At 39.1% G+C, this 24448-nt stretch overlaps 1 protein-coding gene and 1 long non-coding RNA gene across 2 annotated transcripts in view; one reads left to right on the top strand and one right to left on the bottom strand.

The window, feature by feature from the left end:
- HAS2 (hyaluronan synthase 2) overlaps positions 1-24448 on the bottom strand; it is a 39697-nt gene that overhangs the window by 12056 nt on the left and 3193 nt on the right. The window contains exon 2 of the mRNA XM_001370252.4: positions 4812-5438. Coding sequence (XP_001370289.1) covers positions 4812-5438 — 627 coding nt within the window. The remainder of the gene's footprint in view (positions 1-4811; positions 5439-24448) is intronic.
- LOC130458336 (uncharacterized) lies at positions 991-24448 on the top strand. Its single transcript, XR_008917512.1, has 2 exons — positions 991-1605; positions 24255-24448. It is a non-coding gene; the product is annotated as an uncharacterized LOC130458336 (long non-coding RNA).

Genomic DNA, 24448 nt, shown 5'->3' with positions numbered 1-24448 from the left:
GACGAGAATCAGTTCTGTTTGAAAACACTTTGAGAAAAGGATCTAATGGAAAGCTGGGAAATTTATGGGGAGGAACTTGACCACCATTCCCCTCCAAAGTGTGATTTTTGTTCCCTTAGAGAGGCAAGGGGATCAATGAATGAAAACTGAAATTAGAATTGAAGCACTAAGCTTGAGTCATGGTTTGTATAACCTTCAGGATGCAGCAGAATCTTTGAGGTCAAAGATGAATTCAGGTCTTCCTGGCTCAATCTGATTCTGTATACTCAGTATCATTGAGATACTTCTCTAAGAAGACTCGGGTTCAAGTCCTGCCTCTGGCATCTATTACTTGTGGGACTCTAAGCAAGTCAGTTGACTCCTGGCAACCCAAAGTAAGTTCAAGAAGAGATATGCTTATTTGCTTTGATGGAGAAGGCTCACACAAGGGGAATTTCCTCCAGCAAGAAATTATAGGTCTGAACTTTGTATATATTACATATATGTGGGTGTACCTGTCTGTAGACACACACATTCATACATATAAATGTAAAGGTACACATACATACATGAGTGCAGCTAGGTGGTACAGAGCTTATCATCCTGAGTTCAAATCCGGCCTCAGAGATTTACTAGCTGTGTGACCCTGTACAAGTCACTTAAACCCATTTGCCTCAGTTTCCTCATCTATATAATGAGCTGGAAAAGAAAGTTGCAAACCAGTCTCTCTGCCAAGAAAACGTCAAATGGGATCACAAAAAAATTGGTCATGACTGAAATAACTAAGTAATGGCTCTACACAAATATATGTATATACCTGCATATATACACACATGTAAATATATATCATATATACATGGATACACATACATGCCGATTATGTCTATATATGCACACACATATATCTTCAGCAAGATCATTACTTGAATTTATTTTTTTTAAGATCTTCTCTTAAAAAAAAAAAGCACTAAGCTAGCCAGGCTGATTATGTCACAACAGGCAGGGCCCCAGTTCTGTTATTCCCAGCTCTGACCGCTGCTTTAGCAGAAAATCAGCCCTTTCACGTTTTCAAATGTTTGTATTTTTTTTCCTGGACAGGCACAGTGTATGTTGTCAAGGATACAAGCACAATTCCAAGCCAGAATTATAGGAGGGAGAGAGAATCCAACAAAAATAAGGATCAGTTATTAGAGCAGTTAGGGACTCCTCCTATAAGTTTTAGCTAGAATTGAAAACAGAGCCCAGGGTCATCTTGTCCCATTCATGGAGGGGAAACATGGGAGAGTGCCCAAATTACCCCAACTTCGGCACTGATAAGTTGCACAGCAAGACATTTCCTCAGTGAAAAAAATCATCTCTATGAACCTCAGTTTCTTTTTCTAAAAAATGGGATCGAGGATACCTGCATTATATTATCTGTGAGGTCTGTTTGGGAAGAAAGTGCTCACTAAACTTTAAAGCACTAGAGAAATGAGAATGCCTATTTTTGCCATCCCTAGACTTAAAGATGCTGTGTGGAAAGCCTCGTGACATGTTGTAATGGAAGTCACCCATTTCATAGCATTTAATGAGAATGAGCCAAGGAGAGAAAAGAGAAGGCGACTTTCTTGTGACCTGTCAGAAAAGGTAAAAAGTAGGAGGTATTAAGAAGTTTGAAGTCCTTAACCCAATTTTCAAACTGCTCCATCACCTAAAATGAGCCCGCTGATGTAGAGTCCTAATTCATGTCTGGTCTGGCTGTTACATCTGGGAAAGTCAGAGAGGAATCTCTGCCTTATAGTCTTGGGAAGCCTTTTGGGGCAATAAGAAGCCAATGGTCAGAAAGTCAGTGGCTCTCAGAGGTAAGTGAAAACCCAAATCTTCTGGCCCTCTGACCACTCTGCCCGTGACCATAGACATCAGATAATCATTGGAAAGCTCTTTATATGGTGGTGCCTGGCGTAGAGCAAGGACTATGGAAATGTTGGTTAGAGTTGCTGTTGTAGTTATTATTATTACCCCATAGATTATTAAAGCTGGAATCTTTGGTCAAAATCTAGCATTTATTGAGTGCTTTAAAATTTGCAAAGCACCTCATATATAACAACAGTCCTGTGAAATCAGCAACATCATCATCATTTTATTGATGAGGAAATTGAGGCAGAAAGAGATAAAGTGGCTTGCTCAGAGTCACCTAAGCGGGCAAGTTCCTAAGGCAATATTTGAACTTGGGTTTTCTTGGCTTCGTGGCCAACATTTTCTCCATGATGTCATCTAGCTTTCTGAAGTTCTCATTTAAAAAAAAGAAAAAAAATGAATCTGAGGCATCAAGTAACTCAATTGTTTGCTCAGCTGGGCAGTGACTTAATGACAGAACCCAGGTTAGCAATCAGGTCCATTTAGTGACAGAACCCAGGTTAGAAACCAGGACCATTCAGCGACAGAACCCAGTTTAGAAACCAGGTCCACTTAGTGACAGAACCCAGTTTAGAAACCAGGTCCATTTAGTGACAGAACCCAGTTTAGAAATCAGGACCATTAGGTAACTGAGAGAACCAGGTTAGAAATCAGTACCACTCAGTCCCAGGCTTGATCTGCTAGAAGGAACCTTTGAGGACAATGACTAGGAAAAGACCTTTTATAGAATGACCATATAGGTGGATAGGATCTGGCACCATCACTCCTTATAGGAGCATAAACAGACATCCAGACAGACAGGAAAAACCTTCATATGCTCTAAGATATTAATATCAGCATTGTTTCTCATAGCAAAGAACTGGATATCAAGTGGGTGCCCATTGATTAGAGAATGACAACCAATTGTAGTATTAACCAAATTGAAATACTCTTTACTAATAATTTTAATAATAAATAATTTTATCATAGGGAAGCCAGGTGGCCATGTAGATAGAATGGAAGGTTTGGAGACTCATCTCCCTGAGTTCAAATCTCGCCACAGAAACTTATTAGCCGAGTGATCCCTGGGCAAGTCCCTTCACCCTGTTTGCCTCAGTTTCCTCATCTGTGATGAAGATGAGGATGTGAAGAAAATGAAGAAGAGAAGGAAATGGCAAATCACTCTAGTATCTTTGCCAAGAAAACCCCAAATGGGGTCACAAGGAATCAGACATAACTAAAGCAAGTGAATGACAACCACAGTGTTAAAAAAGGAATATGAGGAATTCAAAGAATCATGACAAAACCTGTCTATACTATTGCAAATTAAAGAAAGTAGAACCAGATGAACAGCACACACAAGTACAATAAAGTGAAAGCCAACCCTAAAAAAAAAAGGAATCTACTTATAATGGCCAATATTGGCCTGTTAGGGCAGATGTGGAAATGTGGCATCTTCCTAGTGGGGATGTGGAGGAAGCAGGACGATAGAATTATCACATCCTTTTTTTCTTTTAAACCCTTACTGTTGAATATTGCCTAATGTGCCACTTCATCCCTATGGCACCCAGGGACCACCTTCCCCTTTTACCTTAGGTCATCAGTCTAAGTTTTCTTTTCAGTCAGCATCCTAGGTACTAATTTAGAAGGAGCAAATAATTTCATCTATGTTTTATTTTATTTTTTTATTTTATTTTTTAAACCCTCACCTTCTCTCTTAGAATCAATACTGTGTATTGGTTCCAAGGCAGAAGAGCAGGAAGGGATGGGCAATGGAGGTTAAGTGACTTGCCCAGGGTCACACAGCTAGGAAGTGTCTGAGGCCACAATTGAACCCAGGACCTCCCATCTCCAGGCCTGGCTCTCCATCCACTGAGCCACCCAGCTGCCCCCAGAATTATTACATCCTTTGTCAGAGGCAGGTTCCTATGCCCCATGGTTCTTTATTATCTGAGAAGTCTTCCTGGGAGGCTGGGTAGGTGAGTAAGGACCAAAAGGAGGATGATAATAAAATAAAAGACATTGATAAAACTGCAAATTAGAGAAATAACGATAAAGGGGATGACCCTGGATGGGCGGTCCTCTTATTTTCCTTGGCAGGAATTTTTCTCTGCCCTTATTCCTAATTTAGTTAAAATTTATCTGAAGGATCTCAGCATAAGGAAAGGCTGCCACTTGGACTCGGGGGTCACTTTCATTTTCATGAAGGTGGTGATAATTCCATGACCCAACAACAGTCCTGGTACGAGATAAGAAGTGATGCAGAGGAGGGATCCCAGCCCTTAGTGCATGCTTAGGGAATTAATAAAGGACACGGGGTGATTATTTGTGTGGACGTGAATCGTACCATGGACGTTTTCAGAGGTCAAGCCCTGAGAATGAGGTAATGCTGTTATTAGGATGAAGTAAACACATTTTGGCTTTTTTACAAATGGGTGTTTTTCTTCCTTTTTTTCCCCCTTTCTTCTCATCTTTTTTTAAGGGATCTCTAAATGGCTCACCCCTTTCTATCTCACCTATCCTTGCGGAAAATGTTTTTAAAGTCCACACAGTGCCTTCCTTTTTGGCTAGTGGAATAGAACAGAGTCTTACTAGCCTTGGACAGGGGGCAGCTCATTTAGGAGACTATTTGCTTACAGGGTTGGAGGTTTTGAAAAGTTGTGGAAAATGACCTTGGATTTGACTTGGCTAAAGAGAGAGGGTGGGGAAAGGTCTCGTGTTCAAAATAGTCTTGATTTCGAACCAATCACAAGTGAAACATTTTCATAGATAGTTTCTAACAACTTTGCAGGCCTTTTTTTTTAACATGCTTTCAACAGTCATGCTGTTTTCAAACAGACTGAAAGAAACACTGTGTTCAGAAGGCCCTAGGATGGTCTATAGCATGCTGCTGGAGAGATACAAAAGTGGCTTTATTTGAATGGATGTTTGCATTGGAATGAGTCTAGAAGACCTACCTGCACATAATCCACACTCCTCCCCAGTGCTTTGAATGCTGTATACATTACTTCTCTTTTTCCACCCCATTTTTGCATGATGCAAATACTTTTGTTGGACAAGACCAGTTGGGTTATGTACTGTGAGCTCTCTTTATGTGACTCGTCCGTCTCACCGGGGCCTTTGGTGTGGAAGTTATTCTTCCAGATGTACGTGGCCGCTGTGTCCCTGCCCATGACATCTCTGAAGATCTCCAGCATATACAGGTCATCGTCGGAATTGCCGTCGATGACCATGACCACCTTAATCCCAGGGTAGGTTAGTCTTTTCACAGAAAGTAAACATTTTCTTAAGTAATCAGGGTCTTCTTGGTATGCAGCAATGCAAAGAGCCACAGATTTGTTCAACTTAATAGGAGTTTCTAGTGATCTTCTCATTTTCCTGTGCTCTAGAAAGGCAAACAGGCTTTGGATGATAAGATGTGAGGCTAAGAAAGCACCATACAGTCCAAAAGAGAAATAATAATTTTCCGTTTGGAAAAACTGGTAGCCAACAATATAAGCAGCTGTGATCCCCAGGAGGAGGGAGACTCCAAAAAGGGTAGTTCCAATTATTCTCAGGATACAGATAAACCTCTCACAATGCATCTGTAATAGAACAAAATAAACAGAGTGAACCAAAGCTTGGCAAATGTCTTGCCATACATTCTTGGTTATTCCTAGAAAGATAAATTTAAGAAGTTTCCAATTTCACCAATGCCCACCAGAGCTTGGAAGCGCTGTCCAAATATTCCTAAGTGGTACCTGGTCAAATGATAGAGCAAACTGGAACAGTCTATTAATAAGCACATAGACAAAGATCTACAGCATAAAGAAATAAAATATATACAAAATAATTAAATACAAAGTATTTGGGGAAGAATACCACTAGCAGCTGGAATCAAGGAATCAAGAAATTCTACATTAGCCACCATATACTTCCACATTTGCCAAAATATGAGCACCTTAAGGGGATGAAGCTGATCATTCATTTTAAAAAATTCTTTAGTTTCCACTTGAAAGCAATCCACTACCATGGATGAAATGGCACTGGAGCTAAAGTCAAGCAAATCTAGGATACTTCACAAGTGCTTGACCAAGAACCAGTCTGATCCATTGGAGTCTTCCTCACTAGCACAAAAGGCTTCATAAACATTTGTTGATTGATCTTAGTGGCTCCCTATCACCTCCAAGACAAAAGGCAAAATACTCAGCTAATTTCTCAAAGCCCTTCACAACCCAGCCAACTTCTGCCTCTCCAGTCTTCTTATACCTGCGATCCAGATCCCCTCAACAGATATACACAAACTCTTCAATGCAATGCAATGGTTTCCTGACTTTTCCAGTTACAAGTCAAACCATCTCCAGATGCTAGGAGTTTTAATTGCCCATTCCTCATCCCTCAAAAATATTCTTATTTTTCATCCCTGCATCCTCAGTTCTTCAAATCTCAGCTAAAATCCTCTCCAAGAAGCAAATCCTTAATGATCCCCTTAATGAGAGTGCCTTCCCTGTATTGATTATTTCTAACAGCCTTTCCTATATCATAGTAAAGAAGTTGTTTTTATTTTGTTACTTCCAGTTAGACCGTGAAGAGAGGGGGGACCATCCTTTATCTTTTTGTGTATGTGTCTCCAGTTGTTAGCACAGGGTTTGGCACATTTGTTGTTGTTAAGTCATTTCAGTTGTGTTTGATTCTTCATGACCCCACTTGGCGTTTTCCTGGCAGAGATCCTGAGGTGGTTTGCCATTTCTTTCTCCAGCTCATTTTATACATGAGGAAAATGAGGCAAAAAGGGTTAAGTGACTTGCCCACATTAGTGTCTGAGGACAGATTTGAACTCAGGTCTTCTTGACTTCAGTCCTGGCACTCTATCCATGGTATCACTTAGCTGCCAATGTATTAATAAATGCTTATTTGCTGTCTACTGATTTAACACTCTTGTGCAATAAGGTTCTGTCACGATGGTTCTTTCATCTCCCCACATTTGCCTTCCTTCATCCTCAATGTGTCCCTTGCACAATCACCTGTAGAGTACCATTGGTCCAGGCAAGTCAGAACTTTGGTTTCTCTTTTATCAAGTGAGAGACATTGAAATACTATCATCAATGATTCTGGCAACCTTGGATCCAGTGGACAGCTTTCACTTCCCGTTGTTCTTCCGCAGAAAAAGACGCAGAAGATTCATTTTGATATGACTTAGAAGAGTTGCTTTGTTATTCCGGGATCTGAAATGCTCTTTTTTCAGAATAAGATTCTACCAGGCCTCCAAAGGCCAGCTCCAGTCTTGACAGTATGGAGTTGGTGAGGCATAGGGGCTAGCATGGGGAGCTAGCCAGTGGATAGAGTGCCTGACCTGGAGTCAGGAAGACTCATCCTCCCGAGTTCAAATCTGGCCTCTGACATTTACTCTCTGGGTAACATGAGGTAAGTCATTTAACTCTGTTTATCTCAGTTTCCTCATCTGGTAAATGAGCTGGAGAAGGAAATGGCAAACCACTCTAGTGTCTTTGCCAAGAAAATCCCAAATGCTGGCAAGAAGAATCAGACATAATTGAACAACAGTGGAAAGTTTGGAGTCAGAAAGGCTTGGGTTCATATTTCACCTTGAATCCATTTTAGCTCAGTATCTTTGGGTAAGCAAATTCATCTCTCCATGCCTCCATTTTTCCCATCTGTAAAACAAGAATCCCAGATCTGATGGTCTGTGAGGTCACTTCCAGCTCAAAATCGAAGATCTTGTGAAACCTCCCTTCCCATGGGACCAGCAGAGTGTGCTACAGTATGAAACTGAGGGTCCTAAAGTCTGGTTCCATTCCTACCACTGATCAGCCGCAGGACCATGTTTATATCTTTCAGCATCCCCTCTTCCAACCTGTCACAAGGCCAGGAATAAAATCAATGCAATCTGGTGAGTATTTATTATGTGGTAAGTATAATGCAAGATAGCATATCTAAGGTCAAAATGAAAGTCCCTGCTCTCAACTAGCTTATATTCTACTTCATCAGACAGAAGAATAATAGAGGACAACTTGTTCAAAGATAAATAGAAAATGTGAAATATTTACAAAACAAGTTCAGGGAGACGGAGACGTACTAACAAATGGGGAGATCACATCTTGTTCCACCACATCCAACTCTTTGTGACTTCATTGGGGGTTTCCTTGTTAAAGATACTGGAATGATCTTGCCATTTCCTTGACCAGTTCATTTTATGGATAAGAAAACTGAGGCGAATGGGGTTAAGTGACTTGACCAGGGTCACACAACTAGTTTCCAAGGCCATACTTGAATTCAGGTCTTGGCTCAATATGCTATCTTCTGGGCCAGCTAACTGACCTAACAGAGTCTATACCAGAAAAATCAACCCTCAAGAGTGCGTTACCCCCTCTGACGCCAATCTCCATTCACATTAGTCTTGTCTCCCAAATGAGTGTTAGCTGCTTGACATCCATATCCTTCATGCCATGTAGGAAAGTTCTGGGCCCAGAGGAAGTTGTTTGGTGCTTGTCTTGTGCTACAAAGGATTATTTGCATTGTTTAGTTGAATCCCGCTTCTTTCCAGGGCAGAGGCTAGTCATAAAGGCTTCTGAGAACACCCGAAGTGTGCTTATGTGTCCTCATCTACAGTAATGGAGGGCATGCAAAGGAGAATATCTCTTACTTGACATATATGTGGAACTTTAATATTTGCTGAGTGATTTCAATATTTTACTTATTTTTGATGCTTACAGCAAGCTTGTAAGGTAGCTCTTTCAAGAATTATTATCCATATTGTACAGGTTCAGAGAGATTTAAATAAATTCCCCCTCACAGCACAGGACTAGATCCCAGGTTTTCCTGATTCTAAGGTAAGCTCTCAGGATCCATTATGTAGTTATTCCTTGATTCTTAGAAACCCTACTGAGGCAGCTAGGTCATACAGTGGGAAGAGGGGTAGGTGTGGAATCCTGGAGACGGGAGTTCAAATCCTGTCTCAAACCCATTCAAGTTAAGTGACTGTGGGCAGCCACTTAACCTCTATAAAATGGGTGTAATAATAGAACCTACTTCCCAGACTTGTTGTGAGGATAAAGTGAGCTAATATTGGTAAGGAACTTATCTCAATGAGTGCTATATAAATATTAGCAATATTTTTGTTATTATTTATTTAATTTATTTGTTATTATTTATATACATATATACAATTTATTATTATTATTTATTTAACCTCTCTTGTCCTCAAGGGATGATTATAGCAACTACCTCACAGGGCAAGTGTGGCAATTATAAGGACCAAATAAAATAACCTATGTAGGGGGCAGCTGGGTAGCTCAGTGGACTAAGAGCTAGGCCCAGAGATGGGAGTTCTTGGGTTCAAATCTGGACTCAGACACTTCCCAGCTGTGTGACCCTGGACAAGTCACTTAACCCCCATTGCCTAGCCCTTACCACTCTTCTGCCTTGGAGCCAATACACAGTATTGATTCCAAGACGGAAGGTAAGGGTTTAAAAAAAAAAAAACTATGTAAAGTGATTCAAAAACCAAACTGTACTATACCAAGCTATAAGTATTCTTTGCCAGCCTCCTCCCTCCCCCATCCCATGAAAGAAGACAAAAAAGTTCGAGAATTTCCTTGAGTACCAAAGACTCTACCCAAAGTCCAAGTCTTCCATTTCACAAAGGACAAAACCAAGAGGAGTGATTTGTCCACAGTTATAGGATTGTTAGAATAATCAAGGCTAGATTCCTGGGACCCTGACTTCTAGTCCAGACTCCCTCCTCACCTCCCTTCCCTGTCCCCACATTCAAGGGAGCCTTTAGCTGGGCCTCTCCTGGACTCCCTCATGACATCACAGGAAAGCCAAAGCAGGGAGATGAAGAGGAGAAACTCTAACCATTTAGGACAGGCTTACGACAAGCGTGGTATCTCCTCACAAACAGAGCTAGGCAGTAGGGATGCTGGCAGCCCCCAAGGGCTCCATGAACCAGCCCCATAAGGACCCGGGAGCATGGATTCAGTCTCAGAACTTTTCATTTCAAAGAAATGAGTCATTCTCACAAGTGTGAAAAAAAAATCCAACTGAGCTCAGACACTCTGCCAGAGAGAAGCCCAAGTGTGTGTGGGTGTGTTTAACAAGTGCCAAGGTCAGCGTGGCTAGAGCTCCTCTTCTTGGCTTTCCATTATTCACATTTTCCTTATATTTATCAGCCTAAGGAGACACTGATAGGCTTTGCCATAGCATCTGTTGAAACTGAAACACTGCCCTCTGACCTTGGTGGAGCCTGTAGACCATCCCTATAGAATTATCTTGGGAAAAACTACCAGGAAATGGGAGACAGGCTGCTGATGTCAATCTTTTGGGCAGACATGAAATGGCTAAAGCTAACACAGCATCTTCATTTCAACATGGAAGACTGGAGGAAGAAAACAAGAGCTCACCATATTTTTCATGGAGCCTCTACTGATTCTCACTCCACCCCCTCCTCAACTACCAGGATTCTTCCTTGTGTCAGGAAAACCTGAGTTCAAATATGGCCTCAGATGCTAATTATCTGGGCAAATCAGTTAATCTCTGACTGCCTCCATTTCCTTAATCATAAAATAAAGGTTGATCATAGTATCTACCTCAGAGGTTTGTGAGAATCAAATGACATCATAATCATGAAGTATTAGGAAAGTGCCTGATTCAAAGGAAACACTTAATAAATCAATATTCTCTTCTTCCTTTACTTTTTTCCTTTCTTCCTTCCTTCCTTTCTTCCATTCTCCTTCCCTCTTTCCCTCCCTCCATCTATCCATCCTTTCTTTTCCTTCCTTACATTCTCCTGCCCTCTCTCCCTCCATCCATCCATCTTTTCCTTCCTTTCTTCTTCCCTCCCTCCTTCCCTCCATTTTTTCTTCCTTCCTTCCTTCCTCCCTCTCTCCCTTTTTTCTTTCCTCTCTCCTTTCCTTCCTTCATTTCTTCCTTCCTCTCTGCCTCCCAATCTACCTTGTTTTAAGTATTTTTCATATATTTATTTTATTTACTTCATGTTGTTTATATTTTTACACATACTTGTTGTCTCCCCTATTAAGAATATAAACATTTTGAGAATAGAGGTTCTTTTATTCTTTGTACTTTGCACAATTCCTGGCACATACTTGGTACTTTTTAAATACTTGAAGATTGATGGTTGCTGAATATCAAGTAGTTCTGAATCAATCTTTGTGTACAAAGATAGCTGGGGAGAATCACTTCTCACAAGAATTCCACTCCAGATCCAGTCATTTGGTTTGGCAAAGAGATCTTTTCCTATGTGCTAAAACTATATAGAAACAGAGCCCCATAAATAGTTAGGGGCTCCATAAAATAGTATATAACTGCTGTGGTTTGGGAATGAAGGAAGGGAAGAAAGGTGAAGAGTGCAATAGCAACAATATTGGGTTACAACTTGTGTGAACTTGGGCAAATTGTTTAACCACTTTGGGACTTAGTTTTGTTGTTTTTCAGTCATGTCCAGTTCTTTGTGACCCAATTTGGGTTTTTCCTGTATAGATACTGGAGTGGTTCACCATTTCTTTCTCCAGCTCATTGTACAGTTGAGGAAATGAGGCAAATAATAGGGTTAAGTGATTTGCCCAGAGTCACACATCTAGTAAATGTCAGAAGCCAGATTTGAATCCAGGAGGAGGAGTCTTCCTGACTCTAGCCCAGCACTCTATTGTACCATCTAGCTGCCCTCAGTTTACTGATTTGTAAAATGAAGGGACTGGACTTCTTAAGTCTTATCCAGTCCTAAAACTATGTTCTGCTAGGAGACTTCCTTTGGAGTCTGACGCCTAGACACAATCCATCAGATGGTACAATGTTCATTCAACACACAACTGCATGGTTATCATGGCCTTCCCTTACCATCTTCAGCCTGAAGGAGCCATGGCCTGGAACAAAGGAAGGAAGCTCTGCTATTTGCATTTAAATGGCAACAGAGAATGAATCTCAAAACTCTTACAATCTTTGAAGTTCCCCTGAAGGGGTTGTGCTTTGTCACCAATCACAATCTCCCATGTCTTTGGTGATTTCATGACTTATTTTGCCAAAAAAAAAATTAATCTCCTTTTTAGGGATACATTTTTCTACAATATAAACAAAGCTGCACTTTGGCAAAAGTCTGACAGGAGTCCTGTTGTTGAAACTTGTCAGAGCTTGTGTTCTCTCCTTACACAGGTTCATAGGCTTAGAACTGAAACAGAGCTTAAGAGACACAAAGTCCAATCCTCCCCGGTGCAAAGAGATGTTAAAAGATTTGCCCAGGATTGCACCATTGGCAAATACCTAACGCTAGAGATGAACCCCAGTTCTGACTCCATTGCCAGTCCTATCCACTGCTACAGCTTAGTGTCGCTTCAAGCAACAAACTGGGCATGAGCTTGGAGAGCCCAGGGTCGCCTCCAGGAAACAATGAGGCAGGGAGGGCACGTCTTTTTTTGGAGCTTTAATAATGACAAGAATGCTTGACAGTTTACAAAGAGCTCTCAGGTTCATCTCACTTTTCCCTCATATCAGTCCTGAGAGGTAGCAGGGATGATCTAGAACCGCAGCAGGGTCAAAATGGAGTTGGAAGGAACTAGTAAATCTTCAAGCACTTATTAAGCACCTTACAACTATGTGCCAGGCACTATGCCAGACACTGGGGTTACAAAGACAGAAATGAAACTATCCCTGTTCTCGAGGAACTTACATTCAATTGGAGGAGATAGTGTGTGTGTGTGTGTGTGTGTGTGTGTGTGTGTGTGTGTGTGTGTGTGTGTTTGGAAAAATGACTTCATTTCCTGTCTCTGACACAAGATGTATGACCATTCCACCTCTCAGGACTCAGTTTCCTCATTTGCAAATTGGAGATAATAATTGACTATTCTATCTCTCTCAAAGGGCTACTCAGTGGATTAAAAAAGATAATGTATACAAATGATTTTGTACACACCTTAAAGTATTTACAATGATGGATTCTATCTTATATTCTCTACTTTACAGGCTTGATGTGAGAAAAGCATTTAGCTGATCTTTGAGCCCCACAGAAATATAAATTATCAATCACAGTACCTTTTAACTTGGCAACCAAGCTTCTTAAATTAAAAATATATCTTCTTAGATTAAAAATATATATTTGAATATAAAATAATTATAATACTTTATATTATATATTATATATAATAAAACATCACAGTGTTATATGTTATTATATCATTTTATATTAAAATACATAGATATATTCCCCCCTTTCTTTTGTCATTGGCCAGTAGTACTGAGTAATAATAGAGATCCTTAAGTATTATTCCTAGATTTGAGAATCATGTAGATCTACTGATAATTGATATTTTTAAAATATCCTTCAATCTCTTTGATCCAGTAGGAATTTATTTTTTGCTTAAATTAGGAGGGAGGGGAGATGGGTGATTATTTCCTCTAATAAATGGCCTTCATCTGTCCATGAACTTACACATAGAAAGCAGGAGTCAGCATTGAAAACCCCTCATCTGTCCCCCATATCGGACCCTCTTTCCTCCCCATTCTGCTGCTTCTTTATAATAATAGCCAGTCATATAACAAGTGCTCAATAAATGCTCAATTTCTCCCTTCTCTGCTCTGATCTGTAACCTGCCTGTTCCCCAATGTCAACAGCTTTGTCCAAATAATGGCTATAACTTTTCTCATTATCTGTCAATTAAATATGATCCAAGAAGAGTAGCCAAGTGCCAACCAGAAGGGAACTTCACAATTTCTCAGAAAGTGAGCATCACACAGAACTCAAGATAATTGAACATTTCAAGGCCTTCCTTTTCTAGTCAATAAATATTTACCAAATGCCTACTACACCCAAAATTTGTTTGTTTGTTTTGACAGAGAAAAATGAATGAAACCATCCTTGTCTTCAAGACTATAGTCCAGTGATGGTCCTGTTACAAGATTCAACAGTGTGATGATACAAAGATACAGCAATGATATAAGACAAGGTCAAAGTCAAGTGTAAGAAAGTTAGAATATGGAAAGTGCTATAGGTTTTGAGGAGGGGGGCATTTTACCTACCATTTTGGGTCTAAGAAGGCTTTGCCAAGGAAGATAAGTTTGAGATGGCCTTGAAAAGTCAGAATTTTGACAGATAGATGGCCAAAAAAAAATTCCAAATGAAAGGATCAGCATGATTAAAAATGTGGAGGTAGGTAGGAAAGTATTAATTGTGTGTGTGAGAGAGAGATAAACAGAAAATAGGCTAGTCCTGTTGTGATGCTGGATATGTATCTACCTTATACAGTAAGAACCCAAGTTCTTACCTCTATGAAAATTCCCTACCCTGTAGAGGGAATGAAACTGTGGAATATGATGTTTGTTAAATACATATGATCAGAACACAGAGGTTATTGAATAGTAGACTAAATGGTTTGGTCTTGATTCAGTAGGAAATGAGGAGGTATTAAAGAATTTTCAGGAAAGGTTATAAATTATTCTAGAGGCAACAAGGTGACTCAGTGGATAGAAAGCCAAGTCTAGAGATAGGAGGTCCTGGGTTCCAATCTGGCCTTAGACACTTCCTAGCTGTGTGATCCTGGGCAAGTCACTTGTATTGAATGGATTGGAGAGAGAACAGAAACATTATAGGAAAAGAGATCAGTTATAAAACCACTGCAATAGTCCAAGTGTCTGGATTAGAATTATTCAAATCAGTACAGAAAGGAGGGATAATATAGACAAAATACAGAAGTAGAATAATAGAACTTGAGCAGATTACACATGACATTTAAGGGACAAAATGCCAGATTTGAGTCAGGAAAACCTGAGTTCAAATCTTATGTTAGCCATTCAATGACTTTGTGAACTTGGGTAAGTCCCTAAGTTTCCTTTCTTAAAATTAGAAAACAATAATAGCAACTATCCCAAAGGGTTTCTGTGAGCACAAAATGAAATTAACATGTGTGAAGCACTTTGCAGATCTTAAATATATAAAATAGTATTTATAAAAATACTTGCTATTATTGTGGGATTGAGGAAGAAAAAAATAATGCTGTGAGTGTTCAGAACTAGGTAGCCAAATGATGGCAGAAAAGGCAGCTATTTTCTATTCACTGTATTTCTGATGTGATGCAGTATGTATAATGAAGCAGGCCCATCCTCCATGAAAATGAAACTTGAGGCAAAATTAGGTTTCCATTTCTTCAAAAAAAAAAAGAATGAAGTAACAAGGAAACATGAAAGCTAAGTATATTTGCATTGTTGTTTGGTCATTTTAGTCACATCCTACTCTTTGTGACCCCATTTGTAATTTTCTTCAAAGATATTCTAGTGTTTTGCCATTTCCTTTCCCAGCTCATTTTATAGATGAGGAAACTGAGGCAAACAGGGTGATGGGACTCCCACATGGTCACAGAGCTAGTAAGGGTCTGAAACTGTATTTGAACTAGGGAAGATGAGTCTTCCTGACAGCATATCTGTCCCCCTATCCACTGTGCCAACTAGCTGCCCAGTCAGGTGGGCAGGCAAACACAGCTAGGAAGGCACATCCACACATTCTGTATCCCCCTGCCTCGACTTGTTTCAACCATGAGTGTGGAATTGAGATGAAAATGTATGATTGGATCTATTCCTTCTGTGGCTGGAGCCTAAATACTGAGTCACAATATTATAAGAATAGGGACCATTTACTTGGCCCTTTCATAGGTTCATAGAGTGTAGAATTAGTCAGTCAGTTAACAAGCACAAATCTTTATACTATAAATATGGAACTCAAGAAATTCTAGAGAACTCAACTAATAAACTCTACTGGAACCAGACCATTGACTCATAATCCAAACTCTTTACATATAATCATGCAGATAAAATATTGATCCACAAATACTTGAGAACATTTTCATAGATGTCATCATACTCATAATCTCCGAGATTTGAGAAGTAAAAAGCCTTCAAAATAAAGAGACTGAGATGAGAAAATCAAAATCATGGGGGGAGACAAGATAAGTTAATTGGCTTGCCTGTTGTACTTTCTGCTCCTTGAATGGTATTGAGATTTTTAGTGAAATACAAAAGGTGAAATTACATCCCAACACTTTTCTTAAGCTACAAAAAGTGGTTGTTTTATCAACCTCTGCAATAGTCCATAAAAAAGAAGAATAGGATATTGACATGCCTGAGCCATTTCTATTGAACTATATGAAAAGATGGAAATATCCACATTGATAATGATGATGACAATTAATGACAACATTTCCTGATCCCTTTCTCCCATCAAAACCTACCTGCCCGTTTTCTCATCTTCTTAGAGCCCAATTCCTTAGAGAGTTAGGTGATGGAATAACTAAGCAAATTTATTATTATCTGCCATTTGCACACATGAATTACCCTAGTATTCCTCCCTCCCCAGTAAAATGCAAACTCTTTGAGGACAGGTCTTATTTTATTTCTTGACTTTGCTTTCCTATTTTGCACAGTGCAGGAGTGACCAATTAATAATGGCTGTTGAATTCTACAAAAGTGATATATCACAGAGATATCATAGACCATTAATTTAGGGTTATTAAATTCTCTAGTTCAACCTTTTCATTTTTTTGTAAGAAGGAAGGAAAAATCATTTATTCAAATTATATTTAATAACCACCAACTATGTGTCAGGCACTCTGATAAGATCTCTTAAATTTTTTTAAACTATTCTGTCTTAAAATTATTACTAAGTATTGGTTCAAGGCAGAAGCACTAGGCAATGGGGATCAAGTAAGTTGCCCAGAGTCACACAACTAGAAAATATCTGAAGTCAAATTTGAACCCAGGATCCCTGGCTTTCTAGGTTTGGCTCTCTATCCACAGAGCAACCTAACTGCCCTCCTCTTTTTGCCTGTGTGATAAGCTCTTTACAGATATTTCATTTTATCCTCATCAGCTGGGAGATAGGTGCTATTATTAGCCCTATTTAATAAATAAAGAAGGATAGCTAGGAGGCACAACAATTTGGCTAGCTGTGTGGCCCTGCATGAGTCACTTAATTCCATTTGAATCAGTTTCCACATCTGTAAAATGAGTTGGAGAAGGAAATGTCAAACCATTCCAGTATCTCTGCCATGAAAACTCAAAATAGGGTCAGGAACAATCAGAAACTGAACACCTTGTTTGTAGGTAGGTGTCTCATCACTGGGTGAAACAAACATTCATCATCTTCCTATAGCTATTTGGTTCTCCTTTAGAAGCCTTCAGGTGGATTCTCTTCTGCCCTGGCCAAGCTGGCCTTGGAACTAGTGTCCAACCAGAGATGAAATTAAAGAGTCCTGTTTGTAGTCCAAGGAAAGGAGCTCACTAACTCCTCTGCATGGATGTATGTCCCTGTGCCTCTAGAATATCTGATAACTGTGACCACCTGCCCTTAAAATTAAAAGTAGGGTGATGGCGAACACACAAATAAAGGGTCTTCGATATGCTTCCTAGATGGAAAACACTCAACTCTCTTGTCTCTCTTGGACTCAGAGACTTGTTCATCATTACCAAAACAGCATCTTTTAATTAGAACTTTACAGATTAGGAAGTGCTTTTCTAGTGGTAAATATTATTATCCCCTTTTCAGAACCCAAAAAAAACTGAGTCTGAGAAAAGATAACTGACTTGCCCAAAGTTGTATGTAGTTTGTAAACTGGGAATTCAAAACTCAGTCAGGGTCTAATTCCCAAGTTCAGTGACCCTTGGCTGATGTCAATATCTCTGCTGCTTTAACCAACTTCCTCTTTTTGCTTGATATTGCATACACCAATATTTCAGGTTAATCCTTTAATCTCCATTTCCATTGTTTTCTTCTGAATCTGGGACCTCATCACCAGTTACAACATCCAAGATCATTTCCATGACTCTCGCCTCTCTTTTGTAGCTTCACCCTGCACACCCCTGCAGAATCATTTTTATGACAAACTGCTCTTATCATGTCAGTCATTTCCCACCCAGATGGACTACTTTGGGGCTTCTCTGACTGATTTCTTTACCAAGACTCCTCATGGGGCCTACCCCACCCCTAACCCTCAATTTTCAAGATCCTTTTTGTGTCTTTTTCTTCCTCCATTAGACTTTAAACTCCTACAGGTCAGAGACTGTCTTCCTTTTCTCATATTCATATCCCAAGTACATAGCACAGTGTCTGATGCTTAATAAATATTGATTGATTAATGGAATGGCCATTCTCATTTCACTGCCACTACCTCAAAACTTTTCATGAATTTTTGATCTCAAAGTCTTCTATTGTTTATACAGTAAGTTGGAAAAATACTACATCTATCTTTTAAAACAGATTGTAGTTTGTTTCTACAATAACTTCATTTTTGAATATATTTATCTCCCTTCTACCCACAAAGCCACCCCATCTAACAAAGAAAAAAAATGAATTCAGCAAAATTAACCAACATATTAACCTAGCCTGACAGCCTCAGCCTTGATCCATATGCATAGTTCCTCACCTCAGAAAACAAAGAATGAATATTCTGACTTTCTGGGAAATTCCTCCAGAATCCAATTGTCCTCTAACTACTTAGTTTTATCTTCCAATACTCTTGAAGCCTGAGCCAAGTTCATATAAGCACAAAATCTTAGAAAGATAGAAGGGATCTCAGGGGCCAGTCAGTCCAGTTCTTTACTTGATTCAAGATTTCTCTCTCTAACATCATTGACACATGTGACCCCTGCCTGGAATGTCTTCCTTTTTTTTTTTCCTTTTCTCATCCAAGTCCTAATTCTTCTAAGTCCAGTTCAGGTCCCTGAAGAAGCCAGAAGTTCCTTTCAGCTCTAAAATTCTGTCATTCTCTCATTCTACTCCAGCCCATACTGTTTTCTCCAAAGCCTCAATTCTTTGAGTATTTAAGTCAGTACCACACAAGTGAAGATCTCAATAATCCCCTTTCTTGATGCAAGTGAGTCTTGCCTCCCCAATGTGGCAGTCGACAAGGAAGCATACTTACTTTGTATCTTGCTCAGGGCTTGCTGGGTGTCCAGCCCATGTCGAGAATGCAACATATACTTGCTTACTTGATTTAACTACAAAAGGGCATCCCGGGGCAAAGGTAATGGAGTTGTGGAAAAAGACAAGTTCAACCATATCGAAATGGAGCTAACAATTTTCCAGTAGAAGATCTGTCCCCCTGTAGCTGCTGGAACTCCTGGCTAAGGCCATTCATGGTCATTTGTGGCCATGTATGGGTGCCCAGAGGAGTCTGAATGAATGGACTGGGAGGACTGTCCAAGTTATCTATTTATGCATCAGAAGAAGATGAAGCTGAGCTGGGGAGGAGCAGGATGCCACCTTGTCTAGGCTAAGTATCCAAATTGAGACATTTTGTGGTTGCTGAAAACAGTTGTTGAGTAAAAGAGCTTCATAGCCAACTACAACTTATTTAGATTCTCTATTTGCTTAAGGGGGTTTTAGAGCATGGGGAAGCAGCATGCCATAGGATTGCTTCAGAATAGTGGGGCAATTTGTGATTACTAAAGAAAGGAAGAAAGAAATTGGACTACATGACCCCTTACATAAATCCTAAAAGAGAGGGAGGATGGATAACTTTCAAAATGCAGCTGCTTTAAGATTGTTCAGTTGTATCTGACACTTCATGACTGAATTTGGATTTTTCCTGGCAAAAATATTGAAGTAGTTTGTCATTTCCTTCTCCAGCTCATTTTACAGAGGAGGAAACTGAGGCAAACAGTTACATGATGTGTCCAAGATTATACAGCTAGTGAGAAATCTGAGGCCAGATTTGGACTCAGGTCTTCCTGATTCCACATTCAGTGCTCTATCCACTGAGCCACCTAGCTGCCTTCAATGGTTACTGATTTCCTGTTTTATTGGATTTTAGCTGGTTTGACAGGCACAATGTTTACAAAGGGAGAGGCTATAACAGAAAAGGGTAAAAGTTCCTGGAATGCTTCTGGCTCCTAAGAGGGTCCTTGCCAAATCAAGTCACTTCAGATTTAAAAAGAAGAAGAAGAAAAAGAAACAATAGCACACTATATGTAAAATGTTGAGAGTATATATGGCGAATTAAGAGCTAACTTTGAACTCAGAAAGGCTCATTCAAGTTCTATCTTTGATACACTTTGTGATTCTAGGCATGTTATTTAATCCATTAGTGTAGGGGCAGTTAGGTGGGATGGTGAATAGAAAGCCAGCCTTGGAGATAGGAGGTCCTGGGTTCAAATATGATCTCAGGCACTTCTAACTGCATGATTCTGGGCAAGTCACTTAACTCCCTTTGCCTAGCTCTTACCATGCTTCTACCTTGGAACCAATTCTTAGTATCCATTCTAAGACAGAAGATAAGATTTTATATGTGTGTGTGTGTATATATATATACACACACAATTTTTGTGACTTAGATTGGCAGGGGGAACTCCCCACAATGATGATGAAAGTATTGACTCAGACCTGTGTCAATACATCTAAGGTTCAAATGAAGCCAAGTATAGGGATAACTTGAAAAATTTTATTTTTGCTCTAGCAATGTTTAATGTCAAGATGTTATATATATATATATATATATGTATATATGATACAAATTCCTATGTGTATATGAATGCATATATATGTTTATCTATGCATGCATTGCTCCAAAAAATTGCTTATGTGACAATAAGCCATGAGTTCTATGCCCATTTTTATTGTTTAGTAGTTTTTCAGTTGTATCTGACCCTTTGTTATCCCTCTTGAGATTTTTCTTGGCAAAGATACTGGAGTGGTTTGCCATTTCCTTCTCTAGTTCATTTTACAGATGAGAAAACTGAGGCAGAAAGCGTTAAATGACTTGCCCAAGGTTACACAGCTAGTGGATGAGCCCAGATTTGAATTGAGGAAGATCAGTTTTCCTGACTTTAATCCCAGGACTTTATCCACTGCACCACCTATCAGCCCCTGTTGGATAAAACACACATATACAATATATATACATAATACATACATATACACAGCTCTTCTTTTTTTTCATCTGTGATTTCTTCAATAATGTAAGATCCTTCTGAAGAAATTTCTGTATCAATACAGATTGGTCCCTCCTTTGTAACCTGTTAGTCTAGAAGAATTATCTAGTGGCATTGAGAGGTTAATTGATTTGCCCAGGGTCAGCTAGTCTATGTCAGAATGGAGACTTGAATTCAGATCTCTCTCTCTGTCTCTCCCTCCTTCCCTCCCTTTGTGCGCACGCACACATCTGTCTGTATCTTGTCTCTCTCTCCCTCCCTCCTTCTCCCTCTCCCCATCTCCTCCTCTCTCTCTCTCTCTCTCTCTCTCTCTCTCTCTCTCTCTCTCTCCCTCTCTCTCTCTCACTTTCTCTGTCTCTGTCTCCCTTCTCTTTATCTCTCTCTCCCTCTGTCTCTCCCTTCCTCCTTCTCTGTCTCCCTTCTCTTTATCTCTTTCTCCTTCCATCTCTCTCTCCTCTGTTTCTGTGTCTCCCTTCTATTTACCTCTCTCTCCCTGTCTCTCCCTCCCTCCTTCTCTATCTGTCTCCCTTCTCTTTATCTCTGTCCCTCCCTCCCTCTCTCTCTCCCTCCCTACTTCTCTGTCTCTGTGTCTCCCTTCTCTTTATCTCTTTCTCCATGTACACACATGTATGTATAATATACATAGACACATGCATACATAAAATATGCACATGTGTATAAAAACAGTTCACAGCTCATATTGCCATCGCATTAATATTTACTTTGATGGTCTTAGAGAAACACATGCACATACCCAAACATGTGTGAACATTGTTTCACTTTTAGAATATAATTTGAGCATCAGAACTGCTACATGGTGCTCCTATCTATGGAACCACTACAGGTGCTCCTATCCTGATTTTATAATTGGGGAAACTGAAGCTTAAAAGGTGAAATGAACCAGATAGATCAATCAAGTCAGATCAAGTCTGGATAAAGTCCTGAAGAAAAACAAGGAGAGTGCTATGTAACCTTGAACAAATCACAATTTCTCCATTCAGATATATATATATATATATATATATATATATATATATATATATATATATATATATATATATATATATCTTTGTATATATATTGTGTATATATATATATATATGTATATATATATATATATATACAATAATGTGTGTGGGGCAGCCAGGCATCATAGTGGATAGAGCACCATGCCAGGAAGACCTAGGTACAAATCTGGCCTCAGACACTTCCACTTCCTAGCTGGGTGACTGGAAAAGTCACTTAATTCCAATTGCCTAGCCTTTTCCATTTATACTATCTATCCCATAGCATTGTTGTAAAGGAATGCTCTTTATTTGTAAAACTTAAAGCTTTATGTGTGTTTGGAAATTTTCAGAGGAAACCTGGACCCTTAACATTAAAAATAAGATTTCAGGGTTTTAGTGAATGGCTCTTCATTAAATGAACCCATTTTTGGCTTTGCTAAGTCTTATTTATGAGACAGCTAAGTAACAGTGGATGGAGGACCATACCTGGAGCCTGGAGGTGCTGGGTCCAAATCTGGCCTCAGACACTTCCTATCTGTGTGACCCTGGCAAGTCACTTAATCTCGATTGCCCAGCCCTTGATACTAAGTCAAAATGTAAGGTTTTTCGTAGTTGTTTGATTTTTTTAAGCACTTATTTGTAAAGATGCTTCTATGCCACTGTTTCATTAAATCATTGTAGTCTGAGATCAGAGGCAACGTCATACAGTGGTTCTGGTATTGGAAGACCTTGGTTCAAAATCCCTTAATTGACATCTCTGATATTTGCTAATTGTGTCACCCTGGAGAAGTTCCTTAAGTTTTGTTGTGCTTTTTTTTTGTTTCGATTTCATCTGTTAAATAGATATTATTTTTTTAGAGTTGAAAGAGATCTCCGAAGTCATCTAGTCCAACCTCTTCATTTTACACATGAAAAAACTGAGACCCAGTAAAAGTATCTGAGGCCAGATTTGAACATGAACTGAGAATTGCACCTAGATGGCACAAGAGAGAACACATTGGTTCCAGAGAAAGGAAGACTTGAATTCAAATCCCCCCTTAGTCTCTTACTAATTGTGTGAAGGGGAAAAACACTTAATCTCCACCTTAGTCTATCAAATACACCATCTATAAAATGGGGATATTAACAGCACCTCTCTCTCCCAGAGCTATTGAAAGGATAAAACGAGATAACATTTATAAAGCACTTTGCAACACTTGACCTGCCATCTATGTAAACACTAAGGGCAGCTAGGTGGCACAGGGAATAGCATGGCAGCCTTGGAGCCAAGAAGACTAATATTCCTGAGTCCAAACCCAGCCTCAGATACTTATTAGCTGTGTGGCTCTGAGTAAGTCACTTAACCCCATTTGACTCAGTTTCCTCCTCTGTAAAATGAGCTGGAGAAGGAAATGGGAAACCACTCCAGTGCCTTTGCCAAAAAAGGGGTCATGGAGAGTCTGACAGGACTGAAAGCACTAAACAGTAACAACAGATGTAAATACTAGGTAAAACAATAATTATATTATTATATTATATATTTATATTATTATAGAATAATATAACATTTGTCAGTAATATATATTATATATAAATAATAATTAATATTAACATTACCATGGCCTAGTATTAATTAGATAACACTTTAAGGTTTACAGTACACTTTACATATATGGGTCAACTAGGCATACTAGGCATAATAGTTTAAAGTGTTTGGTCCATGATAAATACTATATAAATGTTAACAATTATCTATGATCTCATTTTAATCTTTACAACAACTGGGGAAAGTAAATGCTATTGTTATCTACATTTTATAGATGAGGGAATGGAATTTTAGCAAAATTATTCTGTGCTCAAGATCATATAATAATAATTGACATAATAATATTTGACTATAACAATAATAATAATAAATGACTATAGGAAGATTAAAACTCAGTATACTTATAATTAACTCAGAATATTTAGAACTCAGGATGCAGAGTTAGGATTTGAACCCAGGTCCTCTGATAGGAAAAACCCTGTGGTATAAAGGAATAGAATGGGTACTGGCTCTTAAATCAGAGGAACTGGATTCAAATCTTGCCTCTGATCACTGACTCCCCTCATCTGTGAATTGAATGGGTTGGGCTCTGAAGTCCCTTTGAGTAAATGGACTAAATTAACTTTTGTCCTTAAATCTGTTTCTACATTCAGTTCTTTTCACTGAAGGATGATGGAGATAGTATTAACCATATGGCATACCTCACTTGGCTGCTCTTAGAATAAAACAAGATTATAGTTTTAGAACACTTTGCAGACTTCATGGAGATATTAAAATATCAGCTACCTTCATTCTGAGAATGATAGTCTATTTCAAATTATAGTTCATTTTTGTATAGAAGCTGTCAGAATCCATTCCCCTAAGATAAAATAATTCAGAGGATATGTTATTTCACATCATGGACCTTGCAGACCTTGGGCTATGTGTTCAATCTCTCCATTTTACAGAGGAGGGATACTATAGATGGCCAGAGATGTACAATGCCTTTTCCAAGATCATATAGCTGATGAGAATGAGAGCCATCACTGAGCAGAATTTGAACACAGATTCTTTTCACTCTGGATCTCCTTCTAGGAACTTAATCAGAGGATTTTCACATCATGTATTCTTCTATTGTTATAATTAAACAAATACTCCAGTG

Source organism: Monodelphis domestica, chromosome 3 (assembly GCF_027887165.1).
Source record: "Monodelphis domestica isolate mMonDom1 chromosome 3, mMonDom1.pri, whole genome shotgun sequence".
NCBI lineage: Eukaryota > Metazoa > Chordata > Mammalia > Didelphimorphia > Didelphidae > Monodelphis > Monodelphis domestica.
The sequence above is the reverse complement of the archived record's forward strand: the minus strand, read 5'-3'. Positions and strand labels throughout refer to the sequence as shown.